Source organism: Nicotiana tabacum, chromosome 3 (genome assembly GCF_000715075.1).
Source record: "Nicotiana tabacum cultivar K326 chromosome 3, ASM71507v2, whole genome shotgun sequence".
Classification (NCBI taxonomy): Eukaryota; Viridiplantae; Streptophyta; class Magnoliopsida; order Solanales; family Solanaceae; genus Nicotiana; species Nicotiana tabacum.
This window is the reverse complement of record NC_134082.1, coordinates 48,799,173-48,811,204: the sequence shown is the minus strand read 5'-3', so window position 1 is coordinate 48,811,204 and position 12,032 is coordinate 48,799,173. Positions and strand designations below refer to the sequence as shown.

General features: G+C 35.7%; 1 protein-coding gene across 2 annotated transcripts in view; it reads right to left on the bottom strand.

Annotated features, from left to right (window-relative positions):
• LOC107763977 (uncharacterized) overlaps positions 1 to 8,515 on the bottom strand; it is a 33,184-nt gene extending 24,669 nt beyond the window's left edge. For both annotated transcript variants that reach the window (XM_075249405.1, XM_075249406.1), the window contains exons 1-2: positions 8,378 to 8,515; positions 8,047 to 8,246 (exon numbers count right to left, since the gene is read on the bottom strand). In XM_075249405.1, the coding sequence (XP_075105506.1) occupies positions 8,047 to 8,196 (150 nt within the window). In that variant the 5' untranslated portion in view covers positions 8,197 to 8,246; positions 8,378 to 8,515. The remainder of the gene's footprint in view (positions 1 to 8,046; positions 8,247 to 8,377) is intronic.
• Positions 8,516 to 12,032: the final 3,517 nt, after the last annotated feature.

The following is a 12,032-nucleotide window of genomic DNA, read 5'->3' as shown; positions in this document are numbered from 1 at the left end:
AACCATCAGTAACACCGACCCCAAAAAAAAATACTAAACCATCAACGACTACTGCCCATTTATAGAATGAAGAGACTTATGATAACTTATAATCTCCTATTTTAATTAGAGACCAGCAAAAGCGGAAAGGCAGTATAAAGGGGTTTTCCCTTGAAGACAGTTGTGCAAATAAGACTTAGAAATAGAAACAACTAAAACAAAACAGCATATCAGATGCTAATCTGAAAACCACAAAGTACATAGGTATGCATCTCTTAAGAAACTTGGAAAACATCTCTAAGTTTAATGAAATGGATAACCTACCTTTCTTGGATATGTTCAATAATATGCTTAAGAAAACCAGAACCCTCTATGTTAACCAATACCAATATATAGTCGTCAGCTTGATCTAACAAGATAAGTACACAACACCTACAGAACCGATGAAACACAGTCATACAAGCAAAGTCTTTCTTAAGCATCATGACTTATCTTATCACAAATTTATGCTAGAAAATATTGTTTTGAGCAGTCTGTTTTAAAAATGTAGTAAAAAAAATTCTGATTTTAGTTCCAAAACTAAGAATCCCGTTAATTCAGCCGAAGCTGCCAATTATTACCTTCTAATCTAACAAAGAGAAGTCTAACAAAAACACTGAGTTGCATGGTATGCATTATACTTCCAATAATAGGGAAAATAAAATACCAAAAAATATTGCCCAACACTCCGCATAGGCGATTCTCAAGGCAATGTATTCCCCTTTGTTCAACCAAAGCATGAAAAATACATTAGCACACACATATTAGTTAAGAAATTATTCTTGGAGCCAAAATCCAAAAACATTGAAGAATTAGGGACATAGATCACCCGGACAAAAATTTCAGAGAAGAAAATGATTTTTGAAGTGGAACCATGGAAATAGAGAAAAGGTGCAGAATGTGAAGCGTAAAAAGAAAAGCACCATGAAAAAAAAAGTTCATATATTTTGTAGTGATTAATAAGTGGTAGCTTGTACAAATTGCACCTAATGTATGGGGATGTTTAAATAAATGTGGTGGAGTGTTGGCTTACAAAATGATGATTTTTAAATTCAACGTAATTGTATTAAAAGTGCTTAGGGAGGTTAGTCACTATATCCAAATGTATCCTACCCGTCCCTTAGCCTACATTACAACCAAATAAAGTCCTATTGATCTTAGACTGAGTGGGGCTCGATTAGTCGAGTACTACACTAGGGGCAAGCCTGTGGTGCATCTTTGTGGCATGTAAATTGGATTTGTCAAATGATCGTTCGATGAGATTAATTTTTTGGACAAAGTTTATTTAATTAATTATTTAAGAATTAATTAAGTGTCAGTCAGTTCATTAACGGAAGTAACTGGAATGTATAATCCAAAACGTGGAACGCTGCTTTCCCTTCTGTTCACATTATGAAAAGACATCACACCCTCTTCCGACAATTACCTATAAATTCCGAGGCATGGCTTCCTTTTTCACATACTGAGAAAATATAGAACTTCCTTCTGAAAATCCAACATTCTACTTCGCAGTTTCTCTTTTAAATTCGTAAGTGTGATTTTGCTCCGTTCTTTGAGTTCGTTGGTATCCTGCAGTTTGTATTGCCACTGTTGCAGGAAGGTTTATTCCGTCTCATCCTGGGAGGATTTAATCCATTACCTTGGCAACTTGTGAGGGGGTTAAAATTCCTTAAGGACGCACAAGGAAATTGTGGACTCGGAATATTTCTTATCGTTACAGTTTTTCCAGTTTCTTCTAATAGTTTTCTAATTTCTGTTTTAACACAGTAGCGACGACAAGCTTAAGGAATTTTATATTAACGTTTCTGTGTTGAAATCTATATTGAACTGTGATATATATTTTGTATACTGGTTTGGAGACTAAAGCCTTGGTGCTTTCTACTCCGATATATTTTTTACTCCGGCTTAAAGAACATAAAAACTTTACCAGGGTATTAAATTTGAATACGGTTTGAAGAATATAATAAACTTCACCGTTTATGTTTTGAATGTTTGGTTTGGTATTCAGTTTGAAGATATAAAACCTTCACTGATTTTGAAAAGTTCTGTTTGTTGCCAACTTTACAAAAAAATGGCAAATGAGGACCAAACTAATGCTAATGGAACGGGTGCTACTGTTACGAGTGTTGCTGCCTCGTCGAGCTGTTCAACTCCTGCTCATGCTATGGCAGCAGCAGAAAAACCCGGAAAGTTTTCCGGTATTGACTTCAAACGTTGGCAAATGAAGATGCTTTTCTATCTTACTACGTTGAGTTTGCAGCGATTCATCAAGGAGGATCCTCCGGTCGTAGCTGAAGGCACTCCGGATGACCAACGATTTGTTGTAACTGAAGCATGGAAACATTCTGATTTCTTGTGCAAAAACTACATTTTGAGTTGTTTGGAAGATAGCTTGTTCAATGTCTATAGTGTCATGGAAACTTCAAAAGCGTTATGGAATGCGCTTGAGAAGAAGTAGAAGACTGAGGATGCCGGACTTAAGAAGTTCGTGGCTGCAAGGTTTTTGGATTTCAAGATGGTTGACACTAGGTCGGTCATAACTCAAGTCCAAGAATTATAAGTCATTGTGCATGACCTCCTTGCTGAAGGTATGACCCGAATCAATAATTTTATTAATAAGATTTATCTTGTTATTAATTATGAATTTATTATTGAAGGTATGGTCATAAATGAGGCCTTTCAAGTCGCCGCTTTCATTGAGAAGTTACCTCCGTTGTGGAAGGACTTTAAGAACTATCTAAAACACAAGCGTAAGGAAATGACACTTGAAGATTTGATTGTTCGTTTGAGGATAGAAGAAGACAACAAAAATGCTGAAAAGAAGTCACGTGGCAACTCGACAATAATAAGGGCTAACATTGTTGAGGAGGCGCCTCATAATAAGAAGAGAAAGAAGGATTCTGGACAAAAGAATTACCCAAGCAAGAAAAAGTTCAAGGGTAATTGCCACAACTGTGGAAATCTGGGCATAAGGTCGTGGACTGTCGTGCACCAAAGACTGATGTACAAAAGAAGAAGAATAAGAAGAATCAAGCTAATCATGGTTGAAAATGTTGAAGAAATGAAGGACTTGTGTGTCATGTCGTCTGAATACAACTTGGTAGGAAATCCTAAAGAATGGTGGATTGATTCTGGAGCCACCCGCCATGTTTGTGCTAACAAGAAGTTATTTTTCTTCTTATGCCCCCGCAGGACCCGACGAGACAATTTTCATGGGAAATTCGTCTACAGCCAAAATTGAAGGAGTTGGCAAAATTGCGTTGAAGATGACGTCGGGAAAAATTGTGACTCTAAACCAAGTTCTCCATGTTCCAGAAATTCGCAAGAATCTTGTGTCTACCTCACTTCTTGTCAAGAATGGATTCAAATGTATTTTTGTTTCTAATAGTGTTGTACTAAGTAAGAATGATGTGTATGTAGGAAAAGGTTACCTGAATGAGGGCCTTTTTAAGCTAAATGTAATAGCAGTTCCTATCAATAAAGTTAATGCTTCTTCTTACTTACTTGAGTCAAACACTTTATGGCATGCACGCCTAGGTCACATCAACTTCAAAACATTGCGAAAAATGATAAATTTGGAAGTATTGCCAAAATTGATTGCATTAATTCTAAATGTCAAATATATGTGGAATCAAAGTATGCTAAGCATCCTTATAAGTCCGTTGAAAGGAATTCAGGTCCTTTAGACTTAATTCACACAGATATTTGCGACATGAAGTCAACACCATCTCGCGGTGGGAAAAAGTATTTCATTACTTTTATTGACGATAGTACGAAATATTGCTATGTTTACTTACTTAATAGTAAAAATGAAGCAATTGATGCTTTCAAGCAATACAAGAGTGAAGTTGAAACACAATTAAACAAAAAAATCAAGATGATAAGAAGTGATAGGGGTGGCGAATATGAATCTCCTTTGAAGAAATATGTTTAGAAAATGGCATTATTCACCAAATAACTGCCCCTTACTCTCCACAATCTAATGGAATTGCGGAGAGAAAGAATCGAACGTTGAAAGAGATGATGAATGCGTTGTTGATAAGCTTTGGTTTACCACAGAACTTGTGGGGGGAAGCTATACTTACAGCTAACCGAATAATCAACCGCGTACCTCATAGTAAAACACAGTCCATTCCTTATGAAAAATGGAAAGGAAGGAAGCCCAGCTTGAACTACTTCAAAGTGTGGGGGTGTTTAGCTAAGGTACAAGTTCCTAAACCTAAAAGGGTTAAGATAGGTCCAAAAACGGTTGATTGTGTATTTATTGGATATGTAACCAATAGCAAGCCATATCGTTTTCTGGTTCATAAATCAGAAAATCCTGAGATCCACGTTAATACGGTAATAAAATCAGATAATGTTGAATTCTTTGAAACTATTTATCCGTATAAAACGGAAAGTGAATTGTCCTACCAAAAGTCAAAACGACCTCGGGAGGAAACAACAGATGGTATGCCTAATGAGGAAAATCCGAGAAGAAGTAAACGTCAAAGAACATCTACTTCATTCGGTCCAGATTTTCTGACTTTCCTGCTAGAAAATGAGCCTCGAACCTTCAAGGAAGCAATGTCTTCCCCAGAAGCACAATATTGGAAAGAGGCTGTCAATAGTGAAATAGAATCCATATTGAGCAACCACACTTGGGAATTGGTTGATCTTCCTCCAGGTAACAAAACTTTGGGTTCTAAATGGATTTTTAAGAAGAAAATAGAAGATGATGGTACTATTGACAAATACAAGGCAAGACTTGTTGTCAAAGGATTTAGACAGCGAGAAGGTCTTGACAATTTTGACACATACTCGTCGGTAACAAGAATTACATCCATTTGGATGCTAATAGCGTTAGCCGCCTTGTATGGTCTTCAAATCCATCAAATGGATGTAAAAACAGCCTTCTTAAATGGTGATTTAGAGGAAGAAATTTACATGAACCAACCTGAAGGATTTGTGGTTCCGGGAAAAGAAAAGAAGGTGTGCCGACTTGTTAAGTCCCTTTATGGACTAAAACAAGCACCCAAGCAATGGCATGCAAAATTTGATCAAACAATGTCGTCAAATGGCTTTAAGATTAATGAATATGATAAATGTGTTTACATTAAGAATGTTCCAAATCATATAGTCATTGTTTGCTTGTATGTTGATGATATGCTAATAATGAGCAAAGACATTGCCAACATTCAAGTTACTACGCGTATGCTTGCTAGTAAGTTTGATATGAAAGACCTAGGAGTTGCCGATGTAATTCTAGGAATTAAAATCCAGAGGACTCCTCAGGGTCTGGCTTTGTCTCAATCACATTACGTGAAAATGGTACTGGAAAAATTCAAACACTTGGAATTTAGAAGTGCAAGAACTCCAATTGACTTAAACCATTATCTTGTAAAGAATAAAGGTGAAAGCACGTCTCAATTGGATTATGCTCGTGTGTTGCGAAGCTTAATGTATATCATGAACTGTACACGTCCTGATATAGCTTGTGCAATAAGTAAACTTAGTCGATTCACAAGTAATCCCAACAAACGTCACTGGTTGGCAATGAAACGAGTTCTGGGATATTTGGAATATACCCAAGATTACGCTTTGCACTACAATAGATATCCTGCGGTTATCGAAGGATATAGTGATGCAAATTGGATAACCGGCTCAACAGAAACAAAGTCCACAAGTGGATATGTTTTTACTATTGGCGGAGGAGCAGTATCTTGGAAGTCTTCCAAACAGACGTGCATCGCTCGCTCTACAATGGAATCAGAGTTTATAGCTTTGGATAAGGCCGGCGAAGAAGCTGAATGGATTCGAAAGTTCTTAGAAGACATTCCGTTCTGGCCAAAACCTTTGGCTCCTATATGCATACATTGCGATAGTGAGGCTGCAATAGGACGGGCAGGGAGCGTTATGTATAACGGAAAGTCTCGTCATATACGACGAAGACATAAAACCGTTAGACAACTACTCTCTAGTGGAATTATCACTATTGATTATGTAAGATCAAAGGATAATGTGGCGGATCCGCTTACAAAAGGCCTAACTAGAGAGGGAATTGAGAAATCATCTAAGGGAATGGGACTATGGCCGAGGACAAGTCATCCTGGCGGTAACTCTACCTAGAATTTTGGATATTCCGAGATCTAGGTTCAAGGAGCTCAAACAAAGTTGTGATTGACCGGTTCAACATTGTCAAAGTAAAATCTTTGGTCCCTTCTCGTGATGAAGACAATGTTCAGTAACAAGGATAGAACTTTACACGTTCTTTAATGATTACCTAAGTTTGATGTGGTATTTATCAAATAGTGTCAATCTAAAGGATTACACGTTTAGGGATCACCTATGTAAGTGTGAAGTGCCGCTTCAATGAGAATTCTGTAAGGCCAATTCTCTACGCACTTATGAAACTAGGCGGTGTTCATGGCTGAAACGAACACAACAATGAGAACCAAAAGACGGTTAAGGGTTGGTTGTGTGACATATGGTTGTCTAGGTATACACTAAAGTTCGACGGTTCAAAGATATCAAATCTACTGATTGACCGAGTATATCCAACATATGCTCACTACGGAAAGTTCAAAGGGAAACTTACTTATCCAGATGCAATTAATCCTTACTTGCAAATCACACCGCTTTCATCTATGTTCATTCTTGTTACAGTCATTCCCATTCATGTGGGGGATTGTTGGACTTTAAGCCATTGGGCTTTAAAGACTAGAAGTGTGAATTGGGAAATAGTGGGAAATAAAATGGAGGGAAAGGAAAAATTTGGAAAATTTGAATCAAGTGAGCTTTTTCATTTATGACAAATGAACTTTGTCCCTCATTGGTGAGAGACAACTACACTTGTGTGTATAAATATAGGATCACTTCTTAGAGCTCTTAAAGGAGTTGAAGAGAATGAAGCCTCGCGCCGTCGTCGTCGCTCGGCTCGGCTTCAGATTCGGATTTGTCAAATGATCGATCGATGAGATTAATTTTTTGGACAAAGTTTATTTAATTAATTATTTAAGAATTAATTAAGTGTAAGTCAGTTCATTAACGGAATTAACTGGAATGTATAATCCAAAACGCTGAACGCTGTTTTCCCTTCTGTTCACATTATGAACAAACATCACACCTCTTGCGACAATTGCCTATAAATTCCGAGGCATGGCTTCCTTTTTCACATACTGAGAAAATATAGAACTTCCTTCTGAAAATCCAGCATTCTACTTCGCAGTTTCTCTTTTAAATTCGTAAGTGTGATTTTGCTCCGTTCTTTGAGTTCGTTGGTATCCTGCGGTTTGTATTGCCACTGTTGCAGGAAGATTTAATCTGTTTCATCCTGGGAGGATTTAATCCATTACCTTGGCAACTTGTGAGGGGGTTAAAATTCCTTAAGGGCGCACAAGGAAATTGTGGAATCGGAATATTTCTTATCGTTACAGTTTTTCCAGTTTCTTCTAATAGTTTTTAATTTCTATTTTAACATACTAGCGACGACATAGATAATGTTTGCATGATCTGCCTCCATATTAAGGAAGAAAAAAGAGACCTAAACTGTCTTCTTTTTATATGATGGTGTTGTCCAGGCCAACTAGCGCACACCCCGACTATTTCACCGGTACCTACTACCTTTACCATCTCAGGTACCGAATAAATCTACCCACTTAGGCTTGGTCAGATACATACATAAACAGTCATTTCATCTGCATAACTCAAATATACTTCTCTAGAGCGTTCATATTCAAATCATGGGCGAAGCTACATTCACTTAAGGGTGACCACCCTTCGTAAAAAATCTACACTGTATGTATAGGTAAAATATTAAGTTTTAGAGCTATATATATTGGACACCCTTTGTCTGGAATTTTTTTTTCATTTCGTTCAAGTTTGACCACCCTTAGAAAAAAATTTCTTGGCTTCTCCACTGATTCAAATAATACAATGTCAACATGACTGCTATATACAATTTAAACACACACATGTCAAACCAAACTACAATAACAATCCAATAGAAACAGGAATGCAGTAAATTATCAAAACTTGGGTTGAGCAAACCTCAACATCAGCAGCTTCAGCAGCGAGACGAATGATATGATTGCGAGTATTAGACGTCGTATCATCATCCTCAAAATCCTTTACAGATTTTAGAATAGGTAACTTCTTGTGAATGTCAAGAGGGCGCGGCCTAAATGAGAGTCTACTCATTATCACCTCAACTCATTCTCCGGTCCACACAAACGACGTAAAATTTCACTCTGGGTTACGACAAACAAATAAACTCAAAATTAGTGGAAATTAGAGCAAAATTTAGTAATAAACCCATCAATCATAATGAAAATGAACTGTCAGCTTATTTTCAGAGTTCAAATACAACGGTCGAATTTACCTGTTTCCACGGGGCTAACTTGCTGGAAAAGGAAAAAAAGATCGAAAATACAAGCGCTTAGGGCTTTTATAGGGCTTTTGGTAATTAGAGATGTCGGGTTAACCCGGAAAGTTGAGATCCAAGACCCGGGCACTTGATACATAATCAAAGACCACTCAAAGAATACTGACATGTTTGGCGAGTCCTATGGTGATTTTTTTTAACCACTTCTTCGTTTCTCCGCTTTCTTTTCGTTCATTATTAAAATAGTTCAAGAGAATAAATGTAGAGAAATATAAAATACAACAAAAATCAATAAAAAATTATAAATTACCTAATGGATCTTTTAGTTACCGATTATTGTGTTATCCAATGAATTATTTTACTTTCCAAAACCAAAAACTATTCTTTTTTGAAACCTCATTGTTAAAATAAAAAATTCATAACTCTATATTAGGGTTAAGAATCCTATATAAGGGTTCTCGTTTCCTTCTTCCCTCCATCTAGGAAATTATCTTCCACTTTTCCCCTTTTATTCATTCCAATTACACAACTGCAAATTATCCGAATTTTCTAAGATAAACTAAATAACACCATAGGTTAAACAAATGTTTTAAAATATAAAGTTGGAAGTTGCATTTGTGTGAGGCGACCTTTAAACTCCTCGGAATTAGACCTGTCAAATGGGTCTGGTCGATCCACGAATCGGCCCATATAACCCATTAAAATTAACCCTTTAACCGGCCCATGACCCACAAAATCCTAACCGGGCAACCCATTAATTTAAAGGGCCCGGGCCGGGCTATAATATTTTGATCCACTGAACAGGACCGGACTTGAACTGGTAGCTGACTCACGAGTCAACAGGCCCGGATCAGCTCACATATATATTCAGATAAGTGGTAAAAAATTGAATTCAAACATTGAAGAAAGAATATAGTACCACACACTATGAGGCGTTTTGTCGAAATAGGAGAATTCCATATATTTTAGATTATTAGTTATAGAAATAATCGAATGCCATATCTTTCTCAAATTTAATGTTAATAAAGTATGGTTTTTCTTTCATTTTTATTCTAATTGGCTTCAAGGACATGTAGTAATTTCAAGTTTGTATATATGTATAATGTTTGAAATATATATATATATATATATATATATGAAGTTTGAAATTTTTATCATTTATTAGTTTTTAACTTTTTTAATTAAATTAGATTCGGCCCAATAGGGTCCGGGTTAATAGGTTACGGGTTACTGGTCCTGGTCGAGTCAACATGTTTTGATTAACGGGTTAAATTCGGACCGGCCCCTATAAGAAAGTAAATTTGATCGGCCCAGTTAAGGACCCACAGGCCAAGAGTCAACGGGTTCGGGTTCGGGTCGGGTCGACCCATTTAACAGGTCTACCCGGAATCAAGGAAGCTAAAACTCTCTGGAAATTACCATTTTGAATTGTCTTACACACGCTCTATGTCTTGGCTTTTCACCCCTTATAGCCCCCAAATAGCGTTTCGTCTCGTGTATAATTCACCCCTTAGGGTTGTCTGTGATTCATGCCTTATAATATTTTGTTAAAGTATTCAATTAATGGGAGAGAAGGTTCGAGATGCACATGTTTCAATTGATTTGGTGATTTTACTAAAATGGGATATTTATACTGGAGAAGAGTACTGGTAGTTATTATTATTAGTATGAGCTTTACTAAACATAATGCATTTCGCTTTTAGTTCACAGGATTTTTCTATCAACTTAGATATGATATATCTTGGACTAAGTAATATGTCATGTCAATGGGAGAGATTGGATCCCTAATTTTTAAGTCACCCTAAAAAGAAAATTAGAAAAGCTCTGATCCCATTTCTAGTTAATAGGAAATAGATAATTATATCACATAAAATGTCTTAGTGGTGTAGGAGATTGTTAGATGCATGAATCGAAAAGCTAGAAATGGGGATGTGATCCTTAAGCTTGATATGACAAAGGCTTATGATATAGCTTCTTGGTTGTATCTTCTCAAAGTCCTGCGAGCTGTTGGCTTTTCTGAATGATTGGATAAATATGATTTGAAGACTTTCTTTATTGATTAATGGAAAAAATTATGATTTCTTCCATTCCACTAGAGAGTTAAGGCAAGGGGATCCTCTGTGTAATAGGAAAGAAGAATCTTTGCAACATTTATTTTGTTGAAAGTGACCTAGTAGTTGTAGCCTCATGGAAGTACTTCTTGACCCTCAATGGAATTAGCTTTCCAAGTAAAGTATTTGAGATGTGTCGTGATGGATTGGTGGACTGCAAAAAATTTTAATAACATCATGTGACAATTATACAAGGTGCTCCCTTACTTGACATTCAATGGAATACATAGATGGAACTTAATGAACAATTTGGACAATTTTAGGTATCCTATTTCCGTGACAATATTGCAAAACCCTACTATATTTTTTTGGGGGAGTAAAAGGGCGAGTGTAGGATATGTACTGCGAAATGAGAAAGGAGATGTATTATATGTATTTGCAATATATTATGGGCATCAAAACTAACAATGAAGCAGAGGTTAGAGCTCTATCAGATGGTTTAGAGTTGTAATGGTTTTCAGTCCTTAAGAATTGAAATGGATTTACTGTTGGTATGTAATGTGGTAAAAAATGTTTGGAAAATACCATGGTGTTTATCACATTATGTCGTGCGATAAGGGGTTTATTAGAAATATGACATGCCAGATAACTAATTGCTGTAGAGAAGCAAATTGTATCGCAGATGCACTTATCAAGATTGGAGCTTCAACTAGAAAGAGTTTTGGATAGTAGAAGAACAAGAATTTCCATATTATAATTTTGCTATAGTAGGATAAAGCTCAGTTTCTAAACTTATAGATCCTCATATTCAAATTTGTTATAGGTTAGGCAGTTCCTCATTTTACTCTGTATATATTCCCATTTTCAAGTCAATAAAACATCTTATATTTGGATTTTAAAGAATAACAGAAATTCTTGAAGAGCAAGTGAAACTTTATGTGCCAGATGCTTTATAATTAATTCTAAAGTTGCTTTATATTCCACTCAACAATTCGTTACATACATTTCTTTTTATCTTTATGAATCCTCATTCAAGACACGTTTAGAATACACTACCAACTGATAATTGAAGCAATAAAGAATAAGGACGGCTCCGTAAAATTGGTGGCCTAAAGCCAAACTTTAATAAGAGGCCTTATACTTTTTTTATTAGTATGTATACACACATATATGCAAAAAAATTAATCTTGCCATTTTTTTCATACTTGTTGTTTATAGCATATATTCTTAAATGACATAGTCTTTAACTTCAAAGAGTAATATTATTATTTATATTAGAAAAGAAAAATTTAAATAAATGAGATATTAGCCATGTATTTGCAATAGGTTACCTTTGATATTGTTGTAGAAAATATATTTATTAATATGAAGATTTAAGTAGTTTAATTCAAAATTTTAAAAATATTTTTACTGTTTAAGAGTAGACACTTTCTTTCTTTTTTAAAATTTTTTTTGTACTTTATTATTTTTTCTACAAAAATTAATACTGTCTAACTTGAAATAAAGTTATAAAATCCATTATTAAAAATTTTGGGGACCTAAATCAAGGTTTTACTAGTCTCCTACTAGAGCCACTTATCTGCTCCTGACATTCTCAATAA